At 43.0% G+C, this 14,948-nt stretch overlaps 3 protein-coding genes across 4 annotated transcripts in view; 2 read left to right on the top strand and 1 right to left on the bottom strand.

Moving 5' to 3' along the window:
* Positions 1-7,168, top strand: part of znf292b (zinc finger protein 292b) — an 11,161-nt gene extending 3,993 nt beyond the window's left edge. The window contains exon 8 of the mRNA XM_060884223.1: positions 1-7,168. This exon is cut by the window's left edge and continues 233 nt beyond it. Coding sequence (XP_060740206.1) covers positions 1-6,637 — 6,637 coding nt within the window. The 3' untranslated portion in view covers positions 6,638-7,168.
* A 118-nt stretch (positions 7,169-7,286) lies between these two features.
* On the bottom strand, positions 7,287-9,662 carry gjb7 (gap junction protein beta 7). Of its 2 annotated transcripts, none has more exons than XM_060884224.1 (2): positions 9,550-9,662; positions 7,287-8,959 (listed from the first exon to the last, which is right to left on the bottom strand). In XM_060884224.1, exon 2 carries the CDS (start codon positions 8,938-8,940, stop codon positions 8,143-8,145), a length of 798 nt encoding a protein of 265 aa, XP_060740207.1. In that variant the 5' UTR covers positions 8,941-8,959; positions 9,550-9,662; the 3' UTR covers positions 7,287-8,142. The 2 variants fall into 2 exon arrangements, with proteins under 2 accessions (XP_060740207.1, XP_060740208.1); XM_060884225.1 differs by having other exon boundaries at positions 7,287-8,954; positions 9,550-9,641.
* Positions 9,663-12,705: 3,043 nt separating this feature from the next.
* On the top strand, positions 12,706-13,936 carry smim8 (small integral membrane protein 8). The gene is made up of 2 exons (XM_060883225.1): positions 12,706-12,962; positions 13,551-13,936. The coding sequence occupies exons 1-2, from the start codon at positions 12,870-12,872 to the stop codon at positions 13,707-13,709; spliced, it is 252 nt and encodes an 83-aa protein (XP_060739208.1). The 5' UTR covers positions 12,706-12,869; the 3' UTR covers positions 13,710-13,936.
* The last annotated feature ends 1,012 nt before the right edge of the window (positions 13,937-14,948 follow it).

Consider the following 14,948-nt stretch of genomic DNA (forward strand, 5'->3'; position numbering starts at 1 on the left):
GGAAAACCTTCCGATACCCAACTCGCTACGCTGCGATCTTTTCTTAGTTTTCAAAACTCAGTGGTCTTTTGATCCAGAGTTCTGGGACTGGAAGACACTAAAGCGTCACTGTTTAGGCCTCATGGGCGAGGAGGCATCTATAGTGTCCTCCATTGACAAGTTAAATGACGATCGCTTTGTTGAAGCTGAGCAAGAGGACTTGGACTTTGCGCCTGAGGAGTTCAAGGATGTTTTTGAATGCTTTTTAGACACAACAAATGAACTTAAAGAGATCGCAGACCAACGACAAAAAAACAGAGAAGTTAAAAAGTTGAGGGAAAAAGGATTTGTGTCAGCTAGGTTTAGAAACTGGCAAGCTTACATGCAGTACTGTGTGCTGTGTGATAAAGAGTTTCTTGGTCATAGAATAGTGCGACATGCACAGACACACTTCAGAGATGGGTATTATAGCTGTCCTATTTGCACAGAGACTTTTGAAACAAGAGAAACACTAGATCCGCACGTCGCATCACACGTAAAGCTGTCCTGTAAAGAACGCTTAGCTGCAATGAAAACCACTAAGAAACTGACTGATACAAAATCTTCTGCCCCTGATATTGCAGTTCTGAGTAACAAAAGTGGAGAAAATCAGGCACGGAAAATTAAGGCAAAAAACTGCAGTGGAGAATCTGGTCAGCTGTACAATGGAGATGCTGTGGGCCCTCAGACCGAGGTTACAGGAGTCAGGGTCAACGGGAGAGAGCGGAATGTGTGTCCAGTTTCCACCTGCAGAAAAGCGTTCAAGTTTTTTCGCAACCTTCTCACCCATGTGAAGGATCACGGGGAGGTCGAAGAGGCAAAGCGCTTCCTTGAATTACAGTCCACAAAGATAGTATGTCAGTATTGTCGTCGTCATTTTGTTAGTGTCAGTCACCTCAATGACCATCTTCAGGTCCATTGTGGTGCTAAGCCTTATACTTGCATTCAGCTGAACTGCAAAGCTAGCTTCGACACAAACGCTGAGCTCCTCGTGCATAGCAAAGGCCATCTAGTCTTTAAGGCCAAATGCATGTTTCCTGGCTGTGGAAAAATTTTCAGTGAAGCTTATAAACTTTATGACCACGAGGCACAGCATTACAAAACGTTTACTTGTAAAGTGCCTGGTTGTGGTAAAGTGTTTCATGCACAGACTCAGTTAGAGTTGCATGAGGAGAGCCATAATGCTAAGAAAGTGGAGACACAGAGTTTTGACAGTGACACTGCTTGTATTGTAGAACCTCAACCACACCTCTCAAGTGAACCAGCCCAGCATGATGCCCAGCATGATGCCCAGCATGATGCCCAGCATGATGCAAATTCAGGGCCTCCAATAAACTCTAGCTGTATGATGAGCCCTGTAGATCACTCACCCAGTATGGTGAAAGTGAAGCACTCAGTTGAAAACATGCTCAACGCTTCTGGTCAAGGTCCAACACAAGCGTTCGGCCTTGTGACCTGTAAAACCGAGCCACCTGATCCAAATCTTGTGCAGCAGCCACAGATGCCACACATGGAGATCCAGCAGATCCAACCTCAAATAAATCCTTCCATGCCTCACATGAATGAACCCAGACCTGAAGAATCCCTGTTAGATGTGTTAATGAACGATGCGATGCTCACTCCATCTTGCCCACTTCCACCAGCATCTTCATATCAGAGCCTCCTAGAGGACTTTCAGCAAGCTCCATCAGGAGATGTTTTGCAAGCTCAAATGGAGTCTGCAGTTTCCCAGAGTCACACCCAGCCTTTATACAGCAATGAAAACACTGAATATGGGCAGTATGATTCCAGTTCTGTGACCCCGATTCACACAGTCTACCAGGTTCCCTATGAGAACAGCATGGGTCCCTTAACGCACACGGCACAAAATGGTTCACAGGTAATGCCTGTGTCTCAGAGGCTTCCTCCACAAGTCACACCGTTTCCCACCAACAGACCGGTACAGCCACTGCAGGCCAATGTGCTCAGTTCTGCAGTTGAGGAAAAGAACAGATACAAATGTGCATATGAAACATGTTCTCGAGATTACAGCTCCTACAGAAGTCTTACCAAACACATGAAAGCTGCTCACTGTGAGTTTTATACACAATGGAAACTGGCAAGGAGGAACAACAAAGTACCACCAATCACAAGCAGAGCTGCATCCATGAATGGCAAATGTATTTCTACAGACCCCTTACAGAAACAGCTGGATCAGAGGACTCCTGTTCCTTTGACCCCACTGCAGAAATCACCCGTTCACTCGCACTACTCAGCAGGTTGTTTAAGCTCCAGTTACCCCTCGGGGGCTTCCCATTTACCTGGTCCTTCTGGTCAGACTTTCCCGAACCAAATGGACAGTATACTGGATCCCATCGTGCTGTCACAGTTAGGAAATGCTGCAAATCAGCCTCATGCAGCTTCTCACTCCTCGTGGAGTTCCATCCCAGTGAACACTTCAGTTCAGCAGCAGAATTACCGTTCACAACCAATGACCTCTTCTAGTGAACATTTCTCCTCACAGACGGACACTGCACCACAAAACCAAGTGCCAAATTCCTATACTGGAGAAATGGCCTACCCTAATTTAGAACATCAGAACAATCCGTCGTGTCGCTTCACCCAGACGCAACCAAATGTTCACCCGACGATGAACAATCCAGCCAAAATAGGCCGTCCTACTGATTCATCACCACCTCACTACATTCAGCAACCAAAGACCAGTAACGTCCCAGTAGTCAGACATACGGAGTGTGTTGTAAAACTGGAGAGAAACCCAGATTTGGTTCCATCCCCTCCAAACATGTCACAACAAAGCAACCCTTTAGCATCCATGAACATTCAAGCTTCTCAAGATGACACCAGCAGTTCTGCACATGACGGCGACATCAAAAAAAGGAAGCGAAGCAGCAGAACAAAGTGGCCAGCCATCATCAAAGATGGCAAGTTTATATGCTGTCGGTGCTTTAGAGAGTTTCAAAGTCCTAAATCTCTTGGAGGACATTTGTCTAAACGTGCTGTCTGCAAACCCTACGATGAAGCAGTTTTGTCTGCAGAACTTCCTAGTTCATTTCTTGAGCTTTTGAACTCCCCTCACCCGTCGGACACACCCCAGTCCTCGCCTTCTGCACCGGTCAGTTCCGGGCAAGCTTGGCCTTCCCTGTCTAAAGGCCCCCTTGATCCAAAATTGTTTCCCAATGTCACATTTCTTAATACTCAAGATTCCATGTACAACAGTGACAGTAAGCCAAGCAGCGACACCATCCAGCAAAATTCACCACGTCTAGGGGAGTCTGGTGGACGTCAGCAGACTTTTGCTGAATCAGCCGTCTCTTACCATCAAGACAGCCAAAACAGTGTAATTCAACACACTGGAAATATCAAAGACAAGTGTAATCAGCGTCAGGTTAATTATACCCAGCCTTGCAACCCCTTACCAAGTGACGCGGGTTCCTCAGATCAACTTTTGTCTCGCTTGTTAAGCGAAAACCAAACTTCTGACTCAAACATTACCAGGAGTCCTGCTAGTCACATCGACAGGATCCTTCAAGCTGAAACACTAAACAAGATTAAGGAGATTAAAGAGAAATGTACCATTACAAATGCTAGTGGATTATCCAACGATGGGCTTCTTGCTGCCATGGCTAGTCTTGCTCAAAACCTGGTCTCAGAAAAGAGCGTAAAGGAAAGGCTTCGTGAACAGATATTAGCTGGCGACTTCCAAAAGAGAAGCATTTCTCTCCAAGGTCAAGGAGTAGATAACTCAAATGTACAAAGTCTGATGACTGATGTTCCACACCACATGGCAAATGTCATTCAGAAGGAGATTCAAACTAATGAACGGAGTGTCGGAAGTAGTATCGAACTCTGTGAACGTTTCACCCACTCCGGAAGTGTTGTACCTGGTGAGACCTTGACACCGGTTCCTCTGGCTTGTGCTTCTAATAAAAGTGTGACGAGTGATTCGTTTAATAAGACACCGGTACAAGAAGACACTGAAGATATCACTGAAATTCTTAAAGCACTTGAAAGACTGGATCTGGATAGAGAACCAAGCCATGAGCAGACACCTACAATCGCTCTAGAGGCTGAGAGTGTGACTAAGATGTCAGAAACCGCATACACTTTTATGGTCCGAGGATATTCTTGTGACAATGACGGTTGTGGTTACAGAGCAATGACAAAAGATGCCCTCTTTAAACATCTCATGAAACAGCATAACTACACCGAGGACATGCTAAATCAGTGTCGGAAGGAACAGTTTAACTTTGCACCTTTTAATTGTCAGCTCTGTCCTAAGACCTTCACACGAAACTCCAACCTCAGGACCCATTATCAGTCTGTTCACAATTATTCACACGAGCAGGTGGTCAAGATGGGGATTACACGCCAATACAGCCGGAAATCCATGGAGGCTGTTCAAAGCCTTTACACCACTCCAAACATGTCAGATTTTCCCAATCCAACGGGACCAAAGGTGCCCTATTCTGGACAGCAGCAGAATTCTGAGTCTGGTGTCCCAAGTTTCATATCTGCAGTTGGAAACATTAAATCAGAATTCAACATTCAACCTCTTGAGCAACACCGTCCTGTTGCTTCCATCAATTCTGGTGTCTGTGGGACTGTACAGAAAGCACATACAACACCACATCAGCTCCACAATCAGGCTCCGATGCATCCATCAGTGATCAAGGCTGTTCCTTCCTTGCTGGCCACGTCAAGTGTGGAGCAGAATTTGAGTTGTCCAAATGGGGTTGTGTCAGGTTCCCTTGTACCTTCTCAGCTTATCCATGAAATGTCCCCTGGGGGTCTGTTGCCTTCAGGTGCACCACCTGTTGCCCAGACTCCTATCGTCCTGGCACAAGCAGGTAGCCTTTTCTCAGATAAGAAACCTAAACTGGGACGACCTAAAATGACCAAACCAAAAGAAGTGACAAAAAAGACTAAAGAAAAAAAGAGCGACACGGACGATGTGTTTAGCCCCTATCGGCCTTATCGCTGCGTCCATCAGGGTTGTGTGGCTGCCTTTACAATTCAGCACAATTTAATTCTTCACTACAAAGCTGTACATCAGTCTGCCCTCCCCAAATTTGAAGTTGATGAGGAAGATGAACAGATCGAGGAGGAGAATAATGAAGACGAGGAGGAGAGCGACTTGCCTGATGGTGACGTCGGTGAGGTGACAGAGTTTCGCTGTCAGGTCAGAGACTGCTGTTGTATATTCCAGGCTGTTACGGACCTGCTGCAGCATTACCTTCAGCTCCACAAACTCAGCCTTGACAAAGCAGGTATCATGATGTCTGGTATGAACCTGGGCAGGTTTCAGTGTGACCAGCCAGAATGTGATGTCACCTTTACAGGATTCTGGAAGTATGTTAACCACATTGACAGCGAACACAAGCAGGTAAAGCTCTGTAGAACTGAGCCTGTTGATGGAATGTTCCAGTGTGAGGTTGAGGGTTGTAGCTGTGTTTATACCACACGGTCAAACCTATTGCGGCACATTATGAAAAAACACCAAGACCTTTACAAACTCCGGCTGCTGAACACGAGAGGTGTCAAACTCGGCCGTCCTCCAAAGAACAGATTAGTCTCTCTTGAGAAGGAAAATAGAGAATTTAATAAAAAACATATTCAGAAGGGAGTAGAGAAAAAGAAAAGGAAGCAAAAGAACCTCTGGACAAAATACGGAAACCCTATTTTAAAATCGAAAGAGGAGGCCTCTGCCATGTGCACCAAGAGGATTCAGTTGCAGTACCCTTGTATGCTTAAAGGCTGTGAAACGGTTGCTGAGTCTGAGCGAAAGCTCATGAAGCATTATGTCCAGCATGGCTTGCCAAAACAATACCTGGAGGAGCAGAGGAGCAACTACATCTTCTGCAAGAAAATGCCTCGCTCCAAGTACAAGCGAATTGCCTCTAGGAGTGATGATACTGACAAGTCTGATGAAAGCTCGATCGAGGCATCTGAGAACGAGGACGCTGTGGACACTGGACCCAGCGAATCAGAGTTCTCAAAGCCAACATCTGAAAAGGAGAGCACTGAAGACACTGAAGTTTCAGATGCTAAACTGTCCAGTGACTTGAGCTCTGATATCTCTGTGGTGGTAAAGCGTAAGAGAGGTCGCCCTCGCAAGGGGGAACGTGTCAAACACACGCCGTATGCACGCAAGAGAGTGACTAGGTTAAGAGTGGCACAGACTCACTCCAACCGTGCAGGCTTCAACTCTGACTGCACTTCTTCCAGTGCCACGTTGCCACAAGAGCAAAATGCAACTCTGAGCTCTTTCAAGCCAATGGGATTTGAGGTATCCTTCCTCAAGTTCCTGGAAGAATCGAGTCAGTCCACTGGAAAGAGGAAGACTTCTTTAACTGATGTACAACCTCACAAGAAATTCCCAACCGTGCATCTAAAGACAGCCTCGGTGGTGTGCAGCAGGATCAACCCTGATCATCACTGCCGCGATGTACTGAAACTTGTTGAGTTTAAAAACCCTCAGAAGATAACTACTCTTAGTAAGGTGACGTTCGAGGTGCACAGAGGATTCTCAAATGTTTTCGAACTCTTACTCAAACAGCTGCATGATATGAGACCTGCAGTGGTCATTCATAAAGAGGGTGTGTCTGATGTCACGGGGTAGTTCTCAGGACAGGGGTGGGGGTGGGGGTGGAGCCATAGCTCCAGTGTTGCTCTTTTTTGGGATGTTAAATCATGGGTTCAGAGGGTTATAAACTGTTGGGATGTTTCTATGACCATGATACTGAATGCTCCTGTTAACATCTGCTAATCCCTCTACAGGACTGTGTATTAAACATTTTAAGTTGTTAATTAAAACAGTTAATGATATACCTCTTGCGCATGCCCTTAGAAATTTATCCGGCACACGTGGTAAATGTTGGAAACGAACCTTTAGCGGAAGATTTTAATTGTTGCGGCTCCCCATAGGCCTTTTAAAGTGAACTAGTTTCTGTGGTGGTTGGACTGACGACCCTGTAGTGCAGTGTGAGCTGTAGATGGTAAACATTTTAGTCTTGTTCATCTTGCATTGTAAAATTTATACGTCTATAGCATTGTCTGTCTGTACACATACTGACTCTCCGGGTAATTTACTGCCACCAGCAGTCTGTACCTTAAACAACAGAGACCAATTTATTACAGCTTGCATTTTCTACCTCTGTGGTGTTTTGTGTGCTGTTTTTTTTTCCTGTTAAACATGATGTCGTTCTTTCTCTTATGTCAATGAACAAAGGTTTGAACAGAAGCCTTTTTGCAGAACGGATTACGGTCTTTTATTCTGCGATGTAGTTTTGGTTTATTGCTCTAATACAGGTACATTTAACTGGCACACACATTTTGATACATTGATTATTTTGCATTTATTATAAAATCATAAAAATAAAAAGCCTTTATGTATTTTTTTATTATTAAATGAGTTGACATGCAAGAATGAAAGATCAGATGTTCTGCGCTACTGTTAATGTGCTTATATATAAAGCATACACATGTACACACACACAGGCGCATTAAATATGAATAAATAAAACTTAATATAAATAAAAAATACACTCATTTTAAATAGAAAAGACAAACTAGTCTGTTTAGGGCAGGGAAACATTTCTATTGTACAGCTTTTTCCACCAACTAGAAAGGTAATGATGATGTCACTTATCAGCTTCTGCCTCCAAGTGAATCAGTCAAATACATGAGCGCTCTGTTCAGTGAGTCCTGGGGATTTCCAGCATTTTAGTCAAGTGTGTGTGTGAAAGAGAGTGTAAAGGTTTTTTTTTTCCTCAACAGAGATACTTTACATGCTATAAAATGACATTTTTATAGTTTTACACACAAGTTGTTTAACAGGCTGCATATTTGGGCTAAATAAACGAATCATTTAATGTGACTCAAGTCACTAAACAGATTCATTTGAATCTCTGGTAGGGAGTCTGTTATCTCTGTTAGCATTTATCTCTGTTAGCATTTATCTCTGTTAGCATTTATCTCCTTATTGTCATGATATTATTTTCTGCTTATTTTAAGTGCTTTTAAAATAGAGTTCATTCCTGTCTGGTCTTTGTCAATTTTTGGAGAACCTGTTCCATGGAATAACAATAACAGAAGTGTTTAGGACTTCCACATGTTGTGTGTTAATCATGTCAGAGTTTCCTTCAGAGCCTGCGATGGCTGAACTTGAACCTCATTCTCTTTGCTAGCGGATTTTGCGACTTTAGGTCCGGGTGAGCCGAGAGCGAGCGCAGATGTGGAGTGGATGTGGCAGCTACATGTTCTCTTTTGTTCTATGGGGATGTACCTCTTACTGAAACACTTCCAGCACTGCTTGGACAGGATGTAGGTCATCTCCGTCAGGTTCAGGACCACACACAGAACAGATGTGAGGCCCATGATGTAGAGGAAGATCATCTTCTCCGTGGCTTTGGAGATGTAGCAGTCCACCACATTGGGACAGGGAATCTCCTCACACTGGTACATACGAGGAACCGTAAATCCATTATACACAAAGTAGAAGATGAGCAGCGTTCCCACCTCGAAGGTCGTCTTCAGGACCAGGCTAAGGAGGTAGGTGAACAGCAAGCCGCCATCGATCCTGCCTCTGTCCTCGTAAAGTTTCCGCCCATGCTTTTTCTCACGGTGCTCCCGATAAGCCACGTGCAGGGCCACCAGCAGGGATGGCGTGGACACCATGATGAGCTGCAGAGCCCACAGACGTGCCTGAGACACTGGAAAGAACCGGTCATAACAGACGTTCTCACACCCTGGCTGCTGGGTGTTACACACGAAATCCTTCGACTCGTCTTTCCAGACGTTTTCAGCAGCAGCCACAAACACCAGGATGCGGAAGATGAAGAGCACCGAGAGCCAAATCCGACCAATGGCGGTGGAGTATTTATTCACCCCGCTCAGAACACTCTCCAGAAAAGCCCAGTTCATGACTGCAGGGAAACCTGCGCTAGATAAATTAAAGCTTCAACAATTATTAACAGCTATTAATACAGTATTTATAATATTGATTGAGTTTAATCATGATATTTATAATCGTTATAAAGAATAAATAGAAAAAAACAGGGTTAGTGATCGTGTTCTCTTCACTGTGTGATACTGAAATATTAAACAAATACAATTCCTTAATCGTCATAATATAAATAATTTAACTCAAAGTATAAGTCCCATTTTTCAGTTTTCTCCTGAGGTCAGTTTTGGTGAATGTAAATAGTGACTCAGTGAACAGAGAACCAGCAGAACCTTGTTGTTCCTCTCAGTCTTGTGGTGTTTTTCCTGACTGTAATACAATTTGTTCCTAGTGATGTGACCTGAGTGTAAAGTGTAGAACTGATATGTTTATGCTTTATATATTTATTCAGCAAAATGAAACCTTTTTGTTCGGCAGTTTCTTAGTTTCGTTACTCGTAAATTTAAATTTGAGGTTCTTTAGACGTGTTATATTTGTGTAGGAGGATTTTTGTCGTAGAAAGTAAAGTTTAAATGTAAAAAAAAACACGAGAGAGCAAATGAAAAGTGTAAAATAAGTCTACTGCTCACCTGAAGGTTTGTACACAGCAGCTGTTCACTCGCTGTATCGCTGAAGGATTTGGAAGGCAAATGTACCTGGTTGATCAGGCTCACCTGCTGGCTTTCTGTGGGCGTGGCTTGCTGTGGGCGTGGCTTACTTGTGAGCTTACTGTAAACACACTGCACCGTGAGACACCTGAGTGTGCGGGCCTTTGTTTCCATGGTGCGAGGTTTTTAAAGACTCTGCATGATGTAGTGAATATGCTCCAGATATTTCAGAATGCTTTATGATGTGTGATGTTTAAATGAAGGCAGGAGGGAGTTGATGGTTAATGCAGACTTTCACTGACAAGCAGCTGCAGTGACTCAGGCACATAATGAGTGTGTTTACTGAGCGTGTGGTTTGTAAACGCAGTGTTTAGAGAAGCTCATAAAGGCAGTGAGACAAGAGAGAGATCAGGATGCTGTGTGTATCACACTGACAGGAGGATATTTATAATTAAACACACAGTCACAAGGTCATGGTTTATTAATGCAGAAACATGAAGCGTCTCCAACACACCAGAGTTTATGTGGTTATTAGAACCTGTGTTTGTGTGCGATGGTGTGTAGTAATGTGTAAAAAATATTCTAGGTATTGAGTTAATAAGCAGGTAGTGTTTAGACTATTAAATTAGAAGGTTCTGTAAGTGGAGATACCGTGAAATGCCTACAGGTGTCTCCTTACTCTCAGACGTGTGTGTATGTGTGTGTGTGTGAATGTATGGGTGTATGTGTGTGTGTGTGTGTATGTGATTGTATGTGTGTATGTGTATGCATGTGTACACGTGTGTGTATGTGTATGCATGTGTACACGTGTGTGTATATGTGTGTGTGTATGTATGTGTACACGTGTGTGTGTGTGTACACGTGTGTGTGTGTGTGTGTACACGTATGTGTATATGTGTGTACACGTATGTGTGTGTATGTGATTGTATGTGTGTATATGCATGTGTACACGTGTATGTATGTGTACACGTGTGTGTGTATGTATGTGTACACGTGTGTGTGTATGTGTGTACACGTATGTGTGTGTGTGTACACGTGTGTATGTATGTGTACATGTATGTGTGTGTGTGTGTACACGTGTGTATGTATGTGTACACGTATGTGTGTGTGTTTACACGTGTGTGTATGTGAGAGATTTGCATTATTCAGAGTTTTGCTTCCTGTTCTATAAAGGATTCCTGACCTTTTCCCCACAGCTCCTTATATCTGATGGTTTATTAGTTTCCCCCCAGACATTACACCACGTCACCAATCCAACATTACACCTGACACACAGGACACCTCCCTCACACACCCTGCACTTCTGTGTATCTCCTGTTGTTTAGTAGGAACTCATTCAACAGGAAAGTAGGAAGTGTTATTCAGACCACATCAGCTTTCTAGTTCCCTAAAGGAGATTCATGTTCAAGTGATTCATGTGAATCTAATGTTAAAAAGAGATTCATGTTCAAGTGGCTTAGACAGAAACTAGTGTCTTAGTGGTTAGCACATTCGCCTCACACCTCCAGGGTCGGGGTTCGATTCCCGCCTCCTCCTTGTGTGTGTGGAGTTTGCATGTTCTCCCCGTGCCTCGGGGGTTTCCTCCGGGTACTCCGGTTTCCTCCCCCGGTCCAAAGACATGCATGGTAGGTTGATTGGCATCTCTGGAAAATTGTCCCTAGTGTGTGTGTGTGTGTGTCCGTCCTCTGCAAATGATCCAAAATGCAGCTGCACGGCTTGTTTTCAACCTGCCAAAGTTCTCCACACCACCACACTGCTGCGATCCCTCCACTGGCTTCTGGTAGCTGCACGCATCAGATTCAAAACACTGATGCTGGCCTACAAAGCCAAAAATGGACCATCTCCCTCTTACCTCAAAGCCCTCATCACTCCTCACACTGCACCTCACACCCTCAGATCTACAGCACTGCTCGACTGGTTCCACCATCTCTCAGGGTAAGAGGTAAGTTTACTACAAGACTCTTCTCTGTACTGGCACCAAGGTGGTGGAATGAACTTCCCCTAGAGGTCCGGACAGCTGAGTCACTGGCTATTTTCAAGCGGCGGTTGAAGACCTACTTATTCAGGAAACACTTCAACTAGCACTTCTTTCCTTATCTTTTGCATTTTTTTTAAAAAAAAACACACCTTTGACACTTTTTCATTGTAACTTTGAACAAATGTTTTAAACTCATGGTATCTTAAGTATGTAACTTAGTGATCCAGCATTAATGTATTCAATGTTAGAGATTTAAACACTTATGTACGTCGCTCTGGATAAGGGGGTCTGTCACATGATGTAAATGTAAATGTAAATGTGTGTGTGTGTGTGTGTGTGCCCTGTGATGGGTTGGCACTCCGTCCAGGGTGTATCCTGCCTTGATGCCTGATGATGCCTGAGATAGACACAGGCTCCCTGTGACCCGAGGTAGTTCTGATAAGTGGTAGAAGATGAATGAATGTTCAAGTGATTCATGTGAATCTAATGTTAAAAAGATTCATGTTCATTCCTCTGTAACAGTTTGTGTACAAGATAAAAACAGCTGATCGTCAATTGTGTGTATTTTAGTTCCCATGTTTTAGGGTTTTAGTTCATGTTTTAGTTGATAGTTTCTATCAACTATTAATAGATAAACTATAACACTGCACATATTCACACATATATATAAAATCAACACTGTGTTCAGGTTTTTTTCAGCTGCTTTAGAATAATGTCCTGTTTCTGGAGTTTAAAGCCAAATGTCACAATCATAATATTGCTTTTATTGTGTCGTGCTTTAAATTCTATTTTCTCTTCATCAGTAAAATAAAGTTGAGTTTTTCTTTGTGTTTCTCTTCTTATCTTTACACAAAGTGATGACGCTGAAGCTTTGTCACGACTCGACATGCACCTTTCCGTCCAGCAGGTGGCGCAATGACGTCACATATCAAGGTCATTGGTTGCCAGATTGGGTCCAATACCGTGATACTAAGTTGGCTTAAACATAAGGTTTATTTTACGTACATTAAATTATTGTAAATATTGTAAAATATTTTAATGTTTGCAGAATTTTCTTCTTGAACGCAATAAAATGTTATAAAAATGTGCGTAAGTTCTGCTACAACATTAATTTCTAGTTGTTATAGATGTGTGTTCTTTCCCGCTTTGGCAACCCTGCGCCTTCTCAACAAGATGGCGGCGTTCAGCGTCTCCTAACAACATCGGTCGTGTGTTTGTCCGTCTGCGTTTTATACGCTTTATAAAGCTTTATACGCTTTATAAAGCTCGTCTTTATCTTTATTCGATAATAAACTGTGACATTTATGACTATTTAAACTCAGTCATGTCCTCATCAGACAGTAAAGGACCCGGATTGAGGGGCGTCAGAACTACGTCACTGTTCCGCGCCGTTAATCCGGAGCTTTTCATCAGACCTGTAAATCGGACATTTATCTTTAAATACTAACGTTAATAATCGGATTTAATTTAAATATGATATATAAACTGCTGTAGTGAAATGAGACACGTCACGTCCGTTAACACGCTCACAACCGGAAGTGTGTGTAGTGACGTCATTAATCCTATTACTATATAATTCTCTTTAATTAGTTTAATTAGTTTAATTATCTTGTGGACGTTTATTTAACTTTATCCAGTGTTTCACATCATTATTAAGACCTGTGTGTTATTATTATTACTAGTAGCATCATTTATAATAACATTATTATAATAAAATAAATTTAATTCTGTTATAAACTCTGTTCATGAGTTTGTTCAGTTTCACTAAAACACAACAGAAACCTCCCACATCACCTTTATTTTATTTTACAGTGATGATGATGATGATGATGATTTTTAAAATGAATTATTTGTATTTTTATGTTATTATTATTAAAGACGTCACTATTATGATTAATCAGACCTATTTATTTACTCTGACATCCTGACTGAGAGTCTTTATCAGGTATTATTATAGGTGTTGTTGTTGTTAACTCTCTGGCCTTTACATTTGTCTCCTGTACAGAACAAGCCTGTGATGGCGTTCGGTCTCATCACCATCACGCTGTGTGTGGGGTATCTTGGCTATCTGCATGCTGTAAAGGAGAACTCTCAGGAGCTGTACGAGGCTGTGGACAGCGATGGTGAGAGATACATGCGGAGAAAAACCTCTAAGTGGGACTGAGAGGCATCGCAGATGTTTCAGAGACGTCTCTCACATTCAGTATTGATGATTTAGTCCACAATAAGTGCCAAGTGTGTTTCTGTAAATCAGCACATCAGCAGCACCATGTTTTATACCATAAACCTGCTCGAGATTTATTCCCATCAGAGGAATGAGAATGTTTGTTTATTTGATTGTTTTAATTGATTTGTGTTCATCTGAAATAAATAAAGAAATAATAATAATAATGCAGAATGTTTCATATGTTCCAGTTATACTGAATACACATTAGAAATGAAGTTACATTTAGAAGCCTTAAGGGTTCCAGAAAAACATTAATGGTTCTGTGTAGAACCAACATTCAGACAGCAGGTGAGAAAAGCAAGATGGTAGAACCAGCAGCAGCAGCAGCCCTATCTACCAGCCCCACACCAGTCCCACACCAGCCCCACACCAGTCCCACACGTCCCACACCAGCCCCACACCAGTCCCACACGTCCCACACCAGCCCCACACCAGTCCCACACGTCCCACACCAGCCCCACACGTCCCACACCAGTCCCACACCAGTCCCACGCGTCCCATACCAGTCCCACACCAGCACCACACGTCCCATACCAGTCCCACATGTCCCACACCAGTCCCACACGTCCCACACCAGCCCCACACCAGCCCCACACCAGTCCCACACGTCCCACACCAGCCCCACACGTCCCACACCAGCACCACACCAGTCCCACACGTCCCATACCAGTCCCACACCAGCACCACACCAGTCCCACACGTCCCACACCAGTCCCACACGTCCCACACCAGTCCCACAGATTTAGGATGTGTTTTTCTGTGGGTTTATCTACATGACACACTTTCCTTTCTTTAAAACACTGAGTCAAGAAAGGAATAAAGGAAAGAAAGAATGAATAAAATGGAGTGATCTGAAGCAGATAATTAGGTGCTTACAGTGTGTGTGTGTGTCTGTGTGTGTGCATGTGTGTGTGTGTGTGTGTGTGTGTGTGTAAGTTTCAAAAAGTAACTTTTCCTGTTTATCTGCATGAATGTTTTTCCAGTGAAGTTTCAGGAAAGTCAAAATGAGACTGTTTAAGCTCTGAACCTGAAACAGATTCTAACTAATAATTTTGGTGAACAAAACATTTTCTGAGTTGTGATTATAAATATTTTAAAACTTTCAGAACTTTTACTGCATCATTTTTCTTAAGGTTTAGATCATTTGTTTATACTGTAAATACTTGATCAGTTTTA

The sequence above is a fragment of the Tachysurus vachellii genome, chromosome 12 (assembly GCF_030014155.1).
Source record: "Tachysurus vachellii isolate PV-2020 chromosome 12, HZAU_Pvac_v1, whole genome shotgun sequence".
Taxonomy (NCBI): domain Eukaryota; kingdom Metazoa; phylum Chordata; class Actinopteri; order Siluriformes; family Bagridae; genus Tachysurus; species Tachysurus vachellii.